The 17,191-nt window shown below is 36.6% G+C and overlaps 4 protein-coding genes across 5 annotated transcripts; 2 read left to right on the top strand and 2 right to left on the bottom strand.

Annotated features, from left to right (window-relative positions):
* Positions 1-1,827: 1,827 nt before the first annotated feature.
* On the bottom strand, positions 1,828-2,743 carry LOC111436855 (calmodulin-like protein 8). Its single transcript, XM_023074627.1, has 4 exons — positions 2,593-2,743; positions 2,347-2,504; positions 2,184-2,261; positions 1,828-2,087 (listed from the first exon to the last, which is right to left on the bottom strand). The coding sequence occupies exons 1-4, from the start codon at positions 2,672-2,674 to the stop codon at positions 1,911-1,913; spliced, it is 495 nt and encodes a 164-aa protein (XP_022930395.1). The 5' UTR covers positions 2,675-2,743; the 3' UTR covers positions 1,828-1,910.
* Positions 2,744-4,586: 1,843 nt separating this feature from the next.
* Positions 4,587-7,850, bottom strand: LOC111436854. The gene is made up of 4 exons (XM_023074625.1): positions 7,166-7,850; positions 6,076-6,740; positions 5,414-5,604; positions 4,587-5,211 (listed from the first exon to the last, which is right to left on the bottom strand). Exons 1-4 carry the CDS (start codon positions 7,692-7,694, stop codon positions 4,836-4,838), a joined length of 1,761 nt encoding a protein of 586 aa, XP_022930393.1. The 5' UTR covers positions 7,695-7,850; the 3' UTR covers positions 4,587-4,835.
* Positions 7,851-9,801: 1,951 nt separating this feature from the next.
* Positions 9,802-11,909, top strand: LOC111436749 (guanine nucleotide-binding protein subunit gamma 2-like). 2 transcript variants are annotated; one of them, XM_023074465.1, is made up of 4 exons: positions 9,802-10,333; positions 11,291-11,328; positions 11,444-11,488; positions 11,576-11,909. In XM_023074465.1, the coding sequence occupies exons 1-4, from the start codon at positions 10,202-10,204 to the stop codon at positions 11,658-11,660; spliced, it is 300 nt and encodes a 99-aa protein (XP_022930233.1). In that variant the 5' UTR covers positions 9,802-10,201; the 3' UTR covers positions 11,661-11,909. The 2 variants fall into 2 exon arrangements, with proteins under 2 accessions (XP_022930233.1, XP_022930232.1); XM_023074464.1 differs by having other exon boundaries at positions 9,805-10,333; positions 11,276-11,328.
* A 665-nt stretch (positions 11,910-12,574) lies between these two features.
* Positions 12,575-16,616, top strand: LOC111436871 (pyruvate kinase isozyme A, chloroplastic-like). Its single transcript, XM_023074648.1, has 6 exons — positions 12,575-13,353; positions 13,613-13,703; positions 13,879-14,072; positions 14,599-14,720; positions 15,145-15,623; positions 16,010-16,616. The coding sequence occupies exons 1-6, from the start codon at positions 12,748-12,750 to the stop codon at positions 16,309-16,311; spliced, it is 1,794 nt and encodes a 597-aa protein (XP_022930416.1). The 5' UTR covers positions 12,575-12,747; the 3' UTR covers positions 16,312-16,616.
* The last annotated feature ends 575 nt before the right edge of the window (positions 16,617-17,191 follow it).

Raw genomic sequence — 17,191 nt, forward strand, 5'->3', positions numbered from 1 at the left:
TTTTTTTTTTTTTTTTTTTTTAGTTTCGTATTTTTGGATGTTTTCCCTATTTTATTATTTGTTTTGGAAGAATTATTCTCTGTTAATTGCTTTGAATATTTCAAAATTTTCAATGCAATATTTTATTATATAGTCAAATATATTGGTGAATTAAAAATATATATATATTTATTTTGTTATTTTTTTAATTTAAAAACGTTGTGCCTAACCCATTTAAGAAATTGAGTTTGACCTAGTTTTTTTTATTAAATATATTTAAAGTTGCAATGTAAGAACTTTTAAATTTTCCAAATTTATTTGAACATGTAATCAAAGATTTTTTTCTTTTAAAAAAATTCAAACACTATTTTCACAGTTTTTAGAAATTAAAATTAAATTCTTACTTAAAAAAAAAATAATTTTAGTTTGTTCGGCATTTCTATGAAAAGTCAAATTTAAGAAATTTTAAGAAATTCATTTAATAATCTTTCAATTAAATTCTATCTTATTATATAGATTTGTTATTTAATATTTAATATATGTACTAGTCAAGAGCCATGTAGACGTAAATTTTAAATAAAAAAATTGAAAAGTACCCGAAGATTTGAATGTTTAGAGAATTTTGTCCTATTTTATAAAAAAAATTTACGTTTCTGTAACGGTTTACAATGAGAACTCAATTTAGCGTTTTACGAGTGTGGTTCGATGTAATGCATTTGTAAGGACTATTTTGCATACTTCTTATTAACATACGAAATTGACTTGGGTTCTTGAGGATGGTGTTCTTGATCCCGAGACGATCATCATCTCCATGTTCCTATCGGCGATGCACCACGCTGGTCCAACCGAGATGCAGTGGCACGCCAAGGCAAGGATCAATGCAGGAGCAGGCGAGATCCTGCAGGCATGAGGCATCCAACAGAGAAGTGGGATCTATATGATGCAGACCATGGCTCCTAGCTTAGAGCACTTAAACATCCTTCCTTTCTACCTACTTACAAACCTCAAACTTTTCTGTTACCTGCGTGTGATATCTCACGTTAATGGAAGAGAGGAACGAGATATTCTTTATAAGGGTATGAAAAACTCTTCCTAACAAACGCGTTTTAGAACCTTGAAGGAAAGTTAGGAGGGAAAGTCCAAAGAGGACAATATCTAACGGTGGGCTAAGGTTGTTACAACTGGTATCATAGCTAGACACTGGGCGGTGTGCTAGGGAGGCTGCTTGACCCCTAGGGGGTTCAACATTTTTGCTAGCACAACTCCCACTGTTTGTCTCTAGTATCATTTATAACAGTCCAAGCCCACCGCCAATAGATATTGTTTTTTTTTAGTTTTCCGTTTTGGACTTTCCCTCATGGTTTTTAAAACATATCTGCTATGGAGAGGTTTTTACACCATTATAAAGAATGTTTCGTTCCCCAATTATGTAAGGAATAAGGAGAATCCTCCTGTTCGATTCATGTGTCCCGATGACTGGAGCGTATCGGTCGAGTACTACAACAGCTTGGTTCCAACAAACAATGGGAGTTTCATCTGCTAAAGTATCAGTATATCAGCCCTTGATTTTTTCGTGTTCATATCGAATCAAGAACTCAAAAATCAGACCAAATTTAGTAAAAATAGTTTGACAGATTTGGACAAGCTTTCTAGTTCATGTTGAAACAATGATTAGACACAAACCACACAGCCTGCAGCTCTTGATCTCAAGTTAAAAAGGTACAATCGAACAAATTTCTAAAAAAGGCCAATCATTTCTTTGTATTCAAACCAGAAATTTCTCATACACTTCCTCAGCTTCCTTCTTTCACTAAAACAGAGTAATGGAGAAATGAACAAATCAAACAAAGGGTTATCTTGTAAAAGATTAAACTACAAATTATTTGACTCAAACACTTTGATTCTTATGAATCTCATTAAACTAAGCTTGTTTATGGTAGGATTTCTGATTCATCATCAGCTTTTTTCCAATACTCCGTCATCATGTTGACGAACTCATGGTAATCAACATGCCCATCTCCATCCAAATCAGCATCATTGATCATTTGCTGAATCTCCTCGTATGTTAACCTCTCCCCCAAATTAAGCATCCGAAGAACACTGCTCAGCTGCCAAAAAAACATGAAAGATTTTGATGGATTTTCTCAAAAACAGGGGAAGAATATGAATTTGATCACAGAAGAACCAGATCTTTGCGCTCTTACCTCGTTTGCTGATATATATCCATCTTGATTTTCGTCGAACAGTTTGAAGGCTTCTTCGAGTTTCTCCTCTGTTTCTTCCTGAAAAACAGGACAGACTCGGCTTTGAACAAGAACAACAAGAAAAAAACTGAAAATCAGGGGAATCGAAAGAAATGAGACAGACCTTGAAGGTTTTGGACATCAAATTTCGGAGCTCCCCGAATTCAATGGTTCCGTTTCCATCAGCATCGACTTCGTTAATCATGTCCTTGAGTTCTTCTTCTGTGAGATTGTAATCGAATTTTTGGATCTCTGTTCTTAGTTCGTCAAGGGTTATGCAACCTGCTTGGTTCGATTCAGAAAAAAACGAGATGAATTGAACTGGATGATGATGTTAGGGGAAAAGAAAGGAAGAAAGAAAGTGACCCACCATCTCCGTTTCTGTCAAATAGATGAAAAACTTCTTGAAGCTGATCCATTTGTTGTCTGGTAAGACCTTCGCCCATCTCCATTAACAGAAGCTTCAGAGATCCACACAGAGATACAGAGCGAGCGAGAGAGAAGCCTTGTGTGGGTATTGAAGAACCACACAACCAAACCCTTAAATACAAAAATTTCCCAAAACCCAATTATTAAAATGATTAAAATTTAACAAAATCAAATATAAATTTTAGCTATTAATGTCCGGGCCCAAGCCATAAGTAAGATATCGAACGGCAAGAATTCTAATCTTGTGTCAGGACTTACATCATGATTTATGAGCTAAGGGACATTCTTAGGTAGACAATTTCTATGGGGCGTAGGCCTCCTCAAAGGTTTCTTTGGGCTAAACCGAGATTGACCCTCGAGTGTAAAGGTAGAAACGAGCTTGACCGCCAGACCCACATGTTGAGTAGATACGAAAGTGGGCATTAGTGATATGAAGCACCTTTATTGGAATAGGTAGTAATTTCAATTAATTTTAAGTCTTTCTCAACCGTTTTATTTTCATTAGGATGTAGTCAATTCATATTGTATTTAATAAATAAGTTGATCTTACGTCAATAATATTATATTTCTGACCAAAATATCAAAAGGTCTAATCTTTTATCAGGTATGCAATTAGAAAAATATTTTATTGACCATATATTCTATGAATATGTGAAATATGTGACTGATGACAGGTTGAGGGGATTATATTGGCAATTTCTCCTTTGAATCAAAATTTTTGTAATAAGAAAAAGGAAAATAGAAGCTTGGTTAACAAGTTTGGTAATTATTAAAAAAAAAAGAAAAAGAAATGAGGGGCCAACGCCTTTGAAAATAAAAGCAAGAAAAAATGTACTTGAAATAGTACGCGGTTTTCCACCTTCCAATTCTCTCTATTTTCATGTTTGCATTAACAATGGATTCATTTTATTGTTATTTAAAAAATAAAAACTAAATTTATAGATTTTGTGTTAAAATATGAGTGTGGGTTTAGGTTAGGTTGTGGTGGAGTCAAGGTTGAAAAAAAGGTACCAAATTTAGTATTCCATGAGTTAGAACATGGCAGGAAATAGGTTTGTGGCTGAAGTTTGAAGTTTGAAGTTTGAATTTGGAACACTATTGTCCTTGCTTCCTGTTTTCTATTGGAATTAAAATCAAACTCTTCCATAGCAATGAAACTAGCCTCCCACTCGATTACTCCAAGGGTACTAAATCGTAGGTAGTTCCCGATTTGCTTGGGGGTATCTTGGTAATTAACCTCCTGTCCTAATTAGTTCCTTCGTGCATCAAAAAAGAGTTTGAATTGAATCTAAAGAGACTGTTTTTTACCTTCATATCATATTGTGCTTACTGATTCAATCAGAACCAGGGCTTACTGATTCAATCAGAATTCAATCAGAATCAGGGCTTACTAATTCAATCAGAATCAGGGATAGTGCTGCACTTACTAATTCGATCATAGTTGGTACGCATTCGATGGCAAACAAACATACTGGCTAATTAAAATGTTAGCAAATCTGTACCCCTAGCAGGCTAATTAAAATGTTAGCAAATCTGTACCCCTAGCAGGCTAATTAAAATGTTAGCAATTCTGTACCCCTAGCAGCCTATTCTAACGTAGGTAATTCTAGACCATCCGATGAAATTGCAGCTACTTCAAAAAAAAAAAAAAAAAAAATTATCTTATTCCGACCCTTCTATTCTTAACCTCACCGTTTTTTTTGGATTAAAATGGTAAACTAATCATGTCCCAAGTATACTTTTAAGAAAGTGCAAAGGCTTCGCCTGGAAACTTGGGAAGAAGTTTCAAGGTTGACCCTGGTTGAGAGTACTTCTTCGAAAATAAGTCGATAGTCACAATCACAACCTGATCAATCTTAGGCATACATAAGAGTATAACTAAACTTTGCTTCTAATAATATGATAATAAGGTTCTAGCTGCATGTCACATCTGGCTTTGAGAAGTAACTACATTTATGACTAATTTCAAGGCAGATAATTTCATGTACAACTAGCATTGATGTTGGGAAAGAAAGTAAGCTAGTTTATTGTCTCAAGAGGATATCTAATATCAGTGCTAGGTTTATTTAAATGTACAATGCAAGGAAAAAGGTAACCATCCTAATTAAGCATTCAATTCATTTCTTCAAAATGAGCTTTACTAAAAGCTTTTATTTCCACTTGGCATCAAGAAAAAAAGACTTACTACGACCTCTCAGATGGTTTCTGAACTTCCCGGAGCTGGACTGAATTGTTGTAGCAGTGATAAAAGCCGAAGTGTGGGAATCTCTCGTACCAGGTTTCCTGCTGGGCATGTGTGTCCCAATGCTCCCCACTGCTACTCTTTCCATACTTATGAACCCAGCCTGAACCGTTGTGGCCCTCGCCCCATGTTCGATTCCAACGTTCTCCGTGCTTTCCTTCCCACCATGTTTCTCCCTGTTTGACGCCATGACCATTTGGATCGAAGTTTTCGTCCCATTTGTCGCCCCACTTTGTCCAACCATCACCTTCACAACGTTCAGCCCATTTATCTGTGTACTTCATGCTGCCCCCTTGTCCATCATACTTTTCCCCCCATCTGCAAGAGGAAAGTTACATGCTAAAGCAGATCGACATAGACAAATTCTTAAGAAGCAAGTATTGCCACCGTATTAAATGTACAAAATCTTGAAAAAGGAACCAGAAGATCGAGAATGCATTGTAAAAGGCCAAGTCAAGAGGACAGCAAGAACAATAGTTGATTTACATCACAAACGTTTGAAAGAAAAAAAAAATTATACCTTTCGCACCAGATATGAGCATGACCAGGATCGATATACGTGTTCGGGTCAATTTTACACCATTTATGAGCATTTTTTTCAGCCTGACCAGAGCCACCATAATATTCCCACCATTTCTCTTGCCATTCAGTGCCACTTTCATTTTTACCCCACTTGTCTGCAGTTTTTTCTAGGTGCACAATGCCTTGCTCCTGAAAGAAAGTTGGTTCGGTTAAGGTCATAAAAAACTATGCTTTCTGCAGAGATGAAAATTATGAATCAGGCGTTAGCTACAAGGTGTTGAGGGATCCACTATAGAGGTGGATCTCCTGTCATTTCCACACATCTAAATATCAGTGAATCCTTTTAAAATATCAAAGACAAAAGAATCGGTTAGATATCAACTGACACATTGTACATTACACACTAATAAAGGCATTTCCATCATCTCGCAATATCCAAAGAGTGATATAACTTCATTTACAAAGGTATCAAACTAGCTTTTGGATGTGCCCTGACCCTTAAGCACTTGAAGTTAGTGCATAAAACAAACTATTTAATCTTTTTTTTTTCCTTGGAGATGGACATAAATAGATTATTGAGACTTTAACTGATGCATAAAGCAAATATTTTACAAGGATAATGCAATAGAAGCAAGAAAATCAGTAACAATTCAAACTGACCTGCCGCATAGATTCCCTCCAAGATTCACGCCAAACATTTCCGTACACATCACGACCCGATTTCTCAGAACCAAGTTCCTTGTAGCCAAACTCATCAGCAGCTTCCCAATACTTGTTCTGCCACTCAGTGGCTAGGTCTGCGCTAACACCCCTGGTTAGTGTCCACTTGCAAATCACTCCATCTGGTCTCTGCTCAACTCCCGTCTCCTTCCACCAACGTGAACCATCAGATTCTATTCCTTCCGCTGATTCCTTATCTATACTAAGTGCCTGTGATGCTTCTGCTGCCTGTACCAAAAACTCCATCCCAACATTTGCACCTTCTTCCATGGAATGTGTCTCAGTACTAGATTCTGATGCTTCTAATTTTTCGACAACCACGGATGATTGAAAGGGTGGTAGAAGAGGTTTGAGTTTGCTTTCAGAGTGTTTGCTCTGAAATGGAATAGAGAGAAAGCCGACCGGTGGCTCTTTCTCCTCAACAAAATTGGATAACATTGGATATGCCTGTGATTCTCCAACTGGTTGCAATTCACTGGAAGTAGTATCATTCCTATCATTATCTGGAGGGGGCGTCCAAGACCAGAAATCTGGACCAGGTGTTCCAGTTTGTGAAGTTTCTAACTCAGGTAGCAGGGTGTTCTCACTTTGAAATTCAGATAGATCTAGATGAATAAAGAACAATAAACAAACAGAAAAAGAAAGAACTAGTATGAGAATCTGAACAACCACATAACCATGAAATTGTTTTTGTGACAAACTGAACCACCATAATACTAGTTCTATATTAATTTCTAGTCATACTAGTCAACACTGCCATAATTTTCTCCATTAGATTGATTACAGATCTGCATTAATTAATCGATTTTCTGGACTTGAAACTCAGTGAAGATTTGGCTAATCAAACATGAAAGTCTATTTAGTTGTATTCGAAGTTTCAACTTGAAAGAAAGTCAAATACAGTAGAGAAAAGAGCCAAGAATTGATATAATATGTAACTTGAGCTCAACTAATATTATTAAAACTGTAGAGCTTTGTAGTCAACAAAATAGATCAATCCTTCAAGATGCAATCGTTCAATTAATTATACCTTCTTCCCGCTCTAGCAATCCACCGTCATTCCGAAGATTCAAATTTATAGAAAGATCTGAATCACGCGAACTCGACTCTGCCTCTGCCTCTGCCTCTGCAACAAATCCAGTCTCACCGACCAGTGCACGAGCAGCTGCAATGGCAGCAGCAGCTCGATGTATGACCTGCATCCGCTGAATCCGATCCCTTTCCTCTCTCGGCACCTGAAGAATCTTACTAAAATCATCGCTCTTCTTCTCCAACTGATCAGCAATTGAATCACCGCCATCATAATCGACATTTCCCACAGTATTCTCCACAACTTTCTGAAACTCTATGCCTTTCCTCTGACGATCCACCGCGTTCTTCCACATCCCGAGATACGATTCTCCTCCATCCGAAACCCTAATTCTCAGTCTCCGCGTGCCTATAGCGCGCCGAATCTCAACCTGAAGTTCCAGAGGGAGAACGAGAAAGTTTTTGCGGTTGAGTAGGGGAAAGTGAGAGGCCACGGTGGCGCGTGGAAAAGCTCCTAACCGGAACGCCATTGAGTCGGAAATGCAATTCTTCAATCTGAGTTGGATTTCAGGCGGTGATTTGATTTGTAGATGCCATTCTTCATCCCCCCACGATACACCCACCTATCCCTCGGGAAATGGAAGAGAGAAAATTTCTTGAAATGGAAGAAAGGCTGCGATGCCGTTACCCGCCGGTCACTTTTCTTTCAAATAACTGTTTCTTTATTAGCATAGTTTGGACGGTGACACGTTGCGTACTGTCATGCCGGAGGGTTCTTCTTTTTTTGGCGTTTTTGCCTACTGCTTCCAACTAATTCTAACCGTCCAAAATTTCAAAATTTGTTAAAACTAAAAAAAGAAAAATATAAAACAACCAAATTTTTAAATATAATAATTTAACCAATTATATTTAATAAATTTTAAATATTTAAACTACACCAAGCATTTATATCCACACGATTATCCTTCTTTTTTACTTTTTGTTACTAATTTAATTCAAATTTTATTTTTTTTAAAATTAAATTGGCATGATCAAAAAATTAGATTAATTTTTATTTATTTAAACTTTTAAATATGACTTTTAAAATGTCAAAAAAATATATTCGATTTTATTTTCTTTTTAAAAGTAAAAAACAAAAATGATTCTTGTATTTTTTCAAAACAAAAAAAAAAACTATTCCTTTAAAGATCAAAGCCCGTGACACAATAATTTTAAAAATATTTTTTTTATACATATTAAAGTTTAAATTTACCAAATATATCACTACGTTTTGTATTTAATTACACTATTGGTTAGTCCTTCCAAAAAAAAAAAAATGAAAGTAGTTAATTTCTCTTCCAATTCTAATCAAAATAAATGGGGAAAATCATTTTCTTCGTTCGTCTTCCAATCTCTACTTTTCGATGGTTGTAAATTCTGTTAGAACCATGTTGTTCCACTGCTTCAACTAACGTTCATATATCGTAGATTTTTTTGGACCAACTGCTACTACTTAAAACCCTAAACTCGATTTATACGAGCGTCTGTGTTTACATTAACAGTTGTCGAACTCATATTTGTAGATTTGAGATTCATCTTATTACTTAAACATTAAACCGTCCTCACACGTTATCAATTTCGCTAGTCTTATAGGTTATACCATTCCCCAATTTCTCTTATGAAGTACACGAACAAACTTCAAGCTCAAGTGTCTACGGTTCATTTCAACAAAGTGGCTACACTATTCGTCACTATCTATGAAAACTCTATATTTGTCTCTTACTTCCTTTTGGAGGCTTTCATTTTCAGTTTATTTTTGTCAAATTAATAAAAATATTTATAAAATTGTCGCCAATACTTTTTTCAATAACATCTTTAAACTTTAAAAAAAAAAAACTTTTTGAACTTAAAAATATATATACTTATCATTTTTTTTAATGAAAATAGTTATTATTTTGTTTAAAAAATAGTATCCAATATGGAATAATTTTAAAAAACATCCTTTTATTATTACTTTTTTTAACTTTTTTTTTAATTAAAAAAAACATTTACTCAACTCATAAACTTTTCAAAATAATATTAAAATGTTCGTAAATAATCTATGAAGTGTTGATAGACAATTTTTTATCCATAATCGACAACAATTTAAAATTTTTTTTTTTTTTTCCATAAAGGATGCTAAAACTACTTTTTAGATTTTTATAAGTATTTTTTTTAACGGTAAGAATATTTTAAATTTTTTTAAAAAAAGTTGAAAGGTATTAATGAACTTTTTTTAGGTTGAAATGTATTTTTTAAACCTAAAATGTTAACCACCTAATAATATTAACCTCATCAATAAATTATATCTTAATTGAATTCAATTGATTAATTAAAGTGACATCTTAATTAATAAACGAATGGGTGGAGTATCCTCCATCATTATCATTTTCTTAATTAGGTAAACCTTATTATTAAGGGATGATATTTATTTCATACCCGTTAAGTTCATAGCTTAATCAAAAAAAAAAAACTAAGACTTAATTTTAATTTCATTAATTAATCTTAAATTATGTATTTTAAAGCATGTTAATTTGAACAGTTTTAATGATTTGACATTTCCCAAAATACATCCAAAACAAAACACCTGCAAAATCATGTTCAAAATCTTGGAAGAACCCTAATTTTAGCCGCCAATTTCAGTCATTGTGCTCTGTACTCCCTCTGTGTGATTCAACAGTCTGTCCTCCACAAACAACCCACAAAGAGACAAAGTGGGATTTGTTCTTACACTTTGACAAAGAAATCCAGCCTTTTCTTCTTCGCTGGCCTGAAAAGGGTCGAAACAACGCTTAGTAAAACAGCCCACCAAAAGAACTGACCCTTAGCGGCTGCGAAATTCTCTCGCTGTTTAAATCCATCACTTACAGCAAAAGGGGGTCATGGAATCGCCATTATCGCTTGTGGGTCTTCTTCATTTTCGTCTCTAATGGCGTTTCTTTAATCTTTATTGCCTGCGAGTGGATTATACGTTTAGGGTTTTGAATTTTTGGTTCTTGTAATTGAGGAGTAGTCGGGTATGTTCGAATCGGCGAGCCCGACAACCCAACGGGTTCTATCATCATCTTCTTCTTCGTCTACTGATACCAGAGGAAAACATAGGATTCAGGCTGAAGTGAAGCGGCTCGAGCTAGAAGCAAGGTTCCTGGAGGTTTGTCCCTTTTGTCTCTTTTGTTTGAGGCTTTTGATCGCGTTTGATTTTGAATGTGTTGTGCTGAATTATTACTTCCCAAATGTTTAGACGTCCATTTCTGAATTGGGAACTTGTGAAATTTGGATTGGAGCTTGAACTGTAATGTGAATTAGCTCTGTTTTGAAGGTGTTCATGTTTACTTTGATTCTGTTCTGATAGTTCTACAGGGGAACTGTGAAAATTTGTGGGTTATATAAGTGTCCTTGTTTAGTGGCACTGTGATTTGTGCTCTCAAAATCTCTGAATATGATTCTCAGTTCTAACCATTAGAGTTAAGCAGATTATCTTTGTTCTTAAAGCTGGAAAATTAAGGTGGTGAAATTGAGAAATGTTGGCTCTGTTTCAATCTTAAGGATCAAAATTAAGAATGCTGTTCCTTGTTTTTCCTGTTTGTTCCCCCTTCGACGAGCAAATTCTATCGTTGTAACGGCCCAAGTTCAACCAATAAATTCTATTTCGACGCGTCTATTAGGGAGAAGTTTCCACACCCTTATAAAGAATGCTTCGTTCCCCTCTTCAACCAATATGGTATCTCACTATCCACTCCAGCCCAATGTCCTTATTGGCATACCACCCAGTATTTGGCTTCAATACCATTTATAACCGCCTAAGCCAACCGCCAGTAGATATTGTTCTCTTTAGGCTTTCTCTTATGGGCTTTCCCTCAAGTAAAACGCGTCTACTAGGGAGAAGTTTTCATACCCTTACGAGGAATGTTTCGTCTCTCTCCTCAACCAACGTGGGATCGAGTGAATAACATTCAATATATCGAATCTTAGAAGCCCGTTAAATCACGACTAGAATCAAAAGTTTTAATTATTAAGCTAAAGTAAAGTTTATTGGGCTTTTTTATTACAGTTCTTAGCATTGATTCTTGTATTGAATGGAATTCTAATGCAGGAAGAAGTGGAACAGGTAGAAAAACTGGAGAAGGCATCAACAAAATGCAAAGAGTAAGGATGATAAAATTTATTAGGGATCTGCTGAATTGAGTATCCATAAACATACCCAAACAAAGTATGAAACTCTCCAATTCATTTGTGAAATTGCTGTTTTTGAACCTGCCAGAATGCTGAGCAATATGGACACAAGACCAGACCCACTTCTTCCACTGTAGGATCATCTCTGTTCTTTCTTTACATTCAAATTGACCTTCAAACTTAATCTTCCTGTTCTGTCTCTGTTCTTGGTTGGTTGCAGAACCCGTGGCCCTCTTAATCCGCTATGGGATCGATGGTTCGAAGGTCTGCAAGATTCGAAAGGTTGCCGATGCTGGATGCTGTGAGGCTGTTACGATTTCTCTTTGGATTCATATAGATTGGGAGAACATGACGACGATGGCAACGACAACGACAACGACGATTGTGAATAGCTTTTCCAAACCAATGTTGAATTCATTTGAACATACTTTCCATAAAGGTTTTCCATTTCCCCTTTGCACATTCTTTCTTGGGATATCACTATATAGAAAACATTTAAGCAAATTATCATCTTTATACCCGGGAGTCTTAGGGCCAGCTCAGTTCATTTCGAACATGATTTTTTTAATGTTCTAGTATGATACGGTTTCGAGTTTATAAATAGATATTACGTGAAAATAGTAGATATTGTACGCTTTAGCCTGTTACATATCGTCGTGTGGGGAGAGGTTTTCACACTTTTCTAAGAAATGCTTTGTTCCCTTCCCAAACTATTTACCCAAACTATTTACCCTTTTGGGAGCCAATGTTCTTGTCCACTCTAGCCCGTTATGTATCGTGCAAAAGCGAACAATATTTGTTATTGGTGGTTATCGGTGGGCTTGAGCGGTTACAGTATTTTTTTTTTTTTCTTTTCTTGTTACAAATTCTGATTAATTCAAAATTTATAATTAGGGAGTATAATTGGAGGGTTAATATGAAAGTTAATCTATCAAGGTCAATAACAAGAGAGGGAGTGGAGAAAAATTAATGCGCGGGATTAGGATTATATTTTCCATCTCCCTCTAATCCCGTCCAAATCATGAAATCATGACCCGCCTTAATTTTTATATATAAATATAAACACACACATATATATAAATATATCAAAATTAAGTAACAAAATTAATTAAGTTTATTATATTATATATTTTCTTGGTTTCATAATTATTGAAATTAAATAAAAACGAAAAAAAAAGGAAGTATTCATAATAAACCTCATCCAACCCATTCGATTACAGTGCGAAATCTGTAACACGTTTTCCGCCGTCGATCATCCGGCGGCAATTCCGAAGCTATCAACACCAAAATAATTCGTATTCCTTTGGAATCTCCGTACCTCTCTCTGCTTTAATCACCATCTCCATTTTCTCACTTTCCATTTCCTTCTCCAAATTCGAAATTCCCCTCACAATGGCACAATCTCTGCAACTTTTCACCTCCTCCACCACCCGCTCTCCGCCCATTTCTCTCTCGAAACATTCCCTCTCAAAACCCCCCTCCTCTTCCACCGCCACCTTCCGCCTCCCTGTCTCCTTCAACCAATTTTCAATTCGAGCCTCTTCCTCTCCGGATCTCAACCCTCTGTCATCAGCTTCCACTTCCCAAGTCTTGGTTTCTGAAAATGGTTCGAGTTCCGGAGGTGGGTTTGTGTCTACTTCTGCTACTACCAGGGAGTTTGTGCCGGCTGTGTCTGATGGCAGCTCGATTGACGTCGATACTGTCACGGAGGCTGAGTTGAAGGAGAATGGCTTCAGGAGTACAAGGAGGACGAAGCTTGTGTGTACTATTGGTCCTGTTACTTGCGGATTTGAGCAGCTTGAAGCGCTTGCTGTTGGCGGTATGAATGTTGCGAGGATCAATATGTGCCATGGAACTCGAGAGTGGCATCGGATGGTCATTGAACGCGTGCGCAGGCTCAATGAGGAGAAGGGCTATGCTGTGGCTATTATGATGGATACTGAAGGGAGTGAAATTCATATGGGTGATCTTGGTGGAGCTTCCTCGGCTAAAGCGGAAGTGAGTTCTGTTCTGTTCTTTATCTTTTTCCATCTTATTGAATCACAACCGGTCGAATCTTTGCTAATATGTGTCCTGGATTTAAAAACTTCACTGGGTTTTGTCTGGCTCCCAATTGGAGGACATTGTTAAGTTCTTGATTTACAAGCAGAAAAACATTTGGATTTCAAATTAGATGGGTCCTTCATCATTAAGCGAGTTGTGTACTTGTGAAAGGGCTTTTAAGGACGTGTATAACTGCTTGCTCTGTTCTATATAGGATGGTGAAATCTGGACATTCAGTGTCAGAGCTTTTGATTCAACACTCCCAGAACGCACCATTAATGTGAACTACGAAGGGTTTGCAGAAGGTTACTGATTCTATCCTTAGATCAAAATTTTGCTCTGACATTTACTGAATTCATTCACAATCAACTATACATATAGTATTTGGGCATGCCATATGTGGATCGGATGTCTGTGATCATTATTATAGTAAATTCCATGGTGTGTTATCAATCTTGAATTGTAATTGATATTGTGTAGATGTGAGAGTTGGTGATGATCTCCTTGTTGATGGTGGAATGGTGAGGTTTGAAGTAATCGAAAAGATTGGTCCTGATGTTAAGTGCCTGTGTACTGACCCGGGGTTGTTGTTGCCACGGGCTAATTTGACTTTTTGGAGGGATGGACATCTCGTACGAGAACGTAACGCCATGCTCCCTACAATTTCTTCTAAGGTAGGTGCCTCCCTTTTCCTTAAACTTCATTTGTCTTAGGGTCACTTTTAAAGAATTAATACAATATTAAATTTATCATAATCTATCAACTTTCGGATCAATGGTATCTTTACATAGTATCAGAGTAGAAGTTCATGTTCAAATCTCTATAATGTCATTTCCTCCCCAATTAAGATTGATAACTATTTGTTGTGTCTCGTGCAAATTTCTAACCCCACAAGTGAAGGGCGTTAAAGTATTGGATATAATATAAAATTTACACTTAGTTACTCGTAACTAGATTTAAGTTGAAAGCTAATTGTAGAGAAAATTATGATTTGCACCATAAATTTTAGGAGGACATGTTTAATGCGGTCAGCGGTAATAATATCGTACCCTAAACTCTTTATGCAACCGAATGATTGCATCTGTATGTGGATCATCGTCTCATTAGATTTGATGGCTAACCTTTTGTGCAACCTAATGGCGTAACTTGCCCTGATACAGTGACTTGTTTTCCAGTCTAAGGCAAGTTTTATGAATCCAGGATTGGTTGGATATTGATTTTGGGATTTCTGAAGGTGTTGATTTTCTTGCCATATCATTTGTGAAGTCTGCTGAAGTGATTAAACATCTCAAAAGCTATATTGCTGCACGTTCTCGTGGCAGGTAAGCAGAATTGTGCGAGTTTGCTGATTTAATCTTCTTCTTTACCATTTGGTTTTGAAGCTGTGGGTGTAATTGTTGGTTCTCACGGTTTTAGGGGGATCAAATATATCTCAACTATGTTTTAGTATATCACTGATTCACAAGTTAGGTGTGAGATCCCACATCAGTTGGAGAGGAGAACGAAACAATTTTTATAAGGGTGTAGAAACCTCTCCATATCAGACGCGTTTTAAAGACCTTAAGGGAAACCTGAAAGGAAAAACCCAAAGAGGACAATATCTGCTAGTGGTGGATTTGGGCTGTTACATTAGGTGCAGATGGGGTAGTCGATGACCACGTTTTCACTCCAAATCTGAATTTCATCTCTATCTCTAAATGATATGTGCGCCTTCGAAATATCTGTGTTTATAAATTTGTTATGCAGTGACATTTCCATCATTGCGAAGATAGAGAGTCTGGACTCATTGAAGAACTTGGAAGAAATTATTGTAGCATCTGATGGAGCTATGGTAGCCAGAGGAGATTTAGGAGCTCAAATACCACTGGAACAGGTGCCATCAGTCCAGCAAAAGGTCGTCCAACTATGCAGGCGGTTAAATAAGCCAGTTATTGTTGCCTCTCAGCTGCTCGAGTCGATGATCGAATACCCTACACCTACCAGAGCTGAAGTCGCTGATGTTTCCGAGGCTGTTAGGCAGCGAGCAGATGCTCTAATGCTCTCTGGTGAGTCCGCCATGGGCCAGTTCCCCGAGAAGGCATTGACCGTCTTGAGAAGCGTCAGTCTAAGAATTGAGAAGTGGTGGAGGGATGAGAAACGCCATGAAGCTATGGAACTCCCAGAAGTTGGATCTTCATACTCGGATAGCATCTTAGAAGAGATCTGCAATTCCACCGCCAAAATGGGTAAGCTTTATCATATTCTCCAGCTATGGATCATATACCTATATTACAGTTTAGATCTATGCTTTAGTACTAAGAACTCGAATACTATCTCAAATCGTTTTTACAAAAGTGATTGTTATGCTGTGTTACAATGCCAATATTGAATCACCATAGATTGTTTAGAGGGAATCAAATGTAGTAGGGTCAGGTGGTTATCTCGAGAGAGTAGTCGAAGTGTATACAAACTGGATCGAACACTCACAGACGTAAAAAAAAAAGCGAGCATTGAAGATGGTTGGTTGAGTCGGGCGTCGTCATACGCTACTATCTTCTTTCCCTCAGTTCTTTATTGCACTTCTCCTGTTGGTTTGGTTATTCCAGTCTAATTGTGAGCTTTGTTTCTGTAGCCAATAATTTGGAGGTGGATGCAATTTTTGTCTACACAAAGACAGGCCACATGGCATCTCTCCTATCCCGTTGCAGACCCGATTGCCCGATCTTTGCGTTTACTTCCACGACATCTGTGAGGAGACGTCTTAACTTGCAATGGGGCTTGATACCCTTCCGCTTGAGCTTCTCGGACGACATGGAAAACAACCTCAACAAAACGTTTATGCTGCTTAAAGCCAGAAACTTGATAAAATCAGGTGACCTTGTACTTGCTGTATCAGACATGCTGCAGTCTATTCAAGTAATGAATGTTCCATAAGAAAAAGAGGGGTTCTGTAATGTGCTTGCTTGCTCTGATGTTTCATTCCCCCAAACTATTTGACTTAATCTAAGCCTCTGGATCTGTTACTTAGCTGCTAGGATAAGAGATCGACTCGACTCGAGCTTCAGGTTTTTCTCCTTCGACCCTATCTGAAACGTTTAGTTGAACTTTTGAGCATTTTGGTTTATTTCTTCTTATTCTCTGTAGTGTTTTTATGGGTATCAGATAAATGTTCTATGAACAAACATGGTGTACGTGCTATTTATGTAATTTTTTTAGATATTAATACGTAATATTATGTATTTCGGCGTTTGATTGATAAAAAAGTGTTCTTTTTCTAAGTGATTTGTAGTTGATCATTCTTGGTATTAAAAGCTTCTCTTTGTTTTAACTTGAGTATTGTATAATCAATAAATGAAATATTATTGAATTTATTTATAGTTTTTACATTTTTAATTTTTTTAAAAAAAAACATGTGGGAAAATGTAAATCCTTCAAACAAAAAGCGGATATATTTTTTTTTTTGGAACTTGTTGGTTGCGAATTTTTGGAGTCGAGCTATCAGTGAGATACCACTTTAGAGGAGAATTCTAACCTTGTATTAGGACCTACGAGCCAAGGGACAGTTTCAGATAGACAGTTTCTATGCAACGTAGGCCTCCCAACAGAAAACAAAGGCATGTAAAGGTTTTCTCGGGTAGGGTTATCGCTCAACGGATAAAAGTTATTATAGAGATAACAGACTAATCTTCTTCAAGAGCTCACATCGACGAGAAAGTTTGGTACCTTGATGTTGGCTCTTCGTCACCTAGGGCTAAAAATTAATAATAATTATTATTATTATGGTTGCAATTTTTCAATTTTAGTTCATTTTTTC

Source organism: Cucurbita moschata, unplaced genomic scaffold (assembly GCF_002738365.1).
Source record: "Cucurbita moschata cultivar Rifu unplaced genomic scaffold, Cmos_1.0 Cmo_Scf00060, whole genome shotgun sequence".
Classification (NCBI taxonomy): domain Eukaryota; kingdom Viridiplantae; phylum Streptophyta; class Magnoliopsida; order Cucurbitales; family Cucurbitaceae; genus Cucurbita; species Cucurbita moschata.

Bases quoted from the DNA above. Each gene is read 5' to 3' on its own strand.
- LOC111436855 (XM_023074627.1), bottom strand. From the start codon at position 2,674: ATGGAGATGGGCGAAGGTCTTACCAGACAACAAATGGATCAGCTTCAA. The intron at 2,262-2,346 runs GTCTGTCTCATT...CCTGTTTTTCAG, and splicing joins TGATGTCCAAAACCTTCAAG to GAAGAAACAGAGGAGAAACT. The intron at 2,088-2,183 runs GTAAGAGCGCAA...TTTTTTTGGCAG, and splicing joins GATATATATCAGCAAACGAG to CTGAGCAGTGTTCTTCGGAT.
- LOC111436854 (XM_023074625.1), bottom strand. From the start codon at position 7,694: ATGGCGTTCCGGTTAGGAGCTTTTCCACGCGCCACCGTGGCCTCTCAC. The intron at 6,741-7,165 runs GTATAATTAATT...TTATTCATCTAG, and splicing joins ATTGCTAGAGCGGGAAGAAG to ATCTATCTGAATTTCAAAGT. The intron at 5,605-6,075 runs GTCAGTTTGAAT...ACTTTCTTTCAG, and splicing joins GGAGGGAATCTATGCGGCAG to GAGCAAGGCATTGTGCACCT.
- LOC111436749 (XM_023074464.1), top strand. From the start codon at position 10,202: ATGTTCGAATCGGCGAGCCCGACAACCCAACGGGTTCTATCATCATCT. The intron at 10,334-11,275 runs GTTTGTCCCTTT...ATTCTAATGCAG, and splicing joins TAGAAGCAAGGTTCCTGGAG to GAAGAAGTGGAACAGGTAGA. The intron at 11,329-11,443 runs GTAAGGATGATA...TGAACCTGCCAG, and splicing joins GCATCAACAAAATGCAAAGA to AATGCTGAGCAATATGGACA.
- LOC111436871 (XM_023074648.1), top strand. From the start codon at position 12,748: ATGGCACAATCTCTGCAACTTTTCACCTCCTCCACCACCCGCTCTCCG. The intron at 13,704-13,878 runs GTTACTGATTCT...GATATTGTGTAG, and splicing joins CTACGAAGGGTTTGCAGAAG to ATGTGAGAGTTGGTGATGAT. The intron at 14,721-15,144 runs GTAAGCAGAATT...TTTGTTATGCAG, and splicing joins GCTGCACGTTCTCGTGGCAG to TGACATTTCCATCATTGCGA.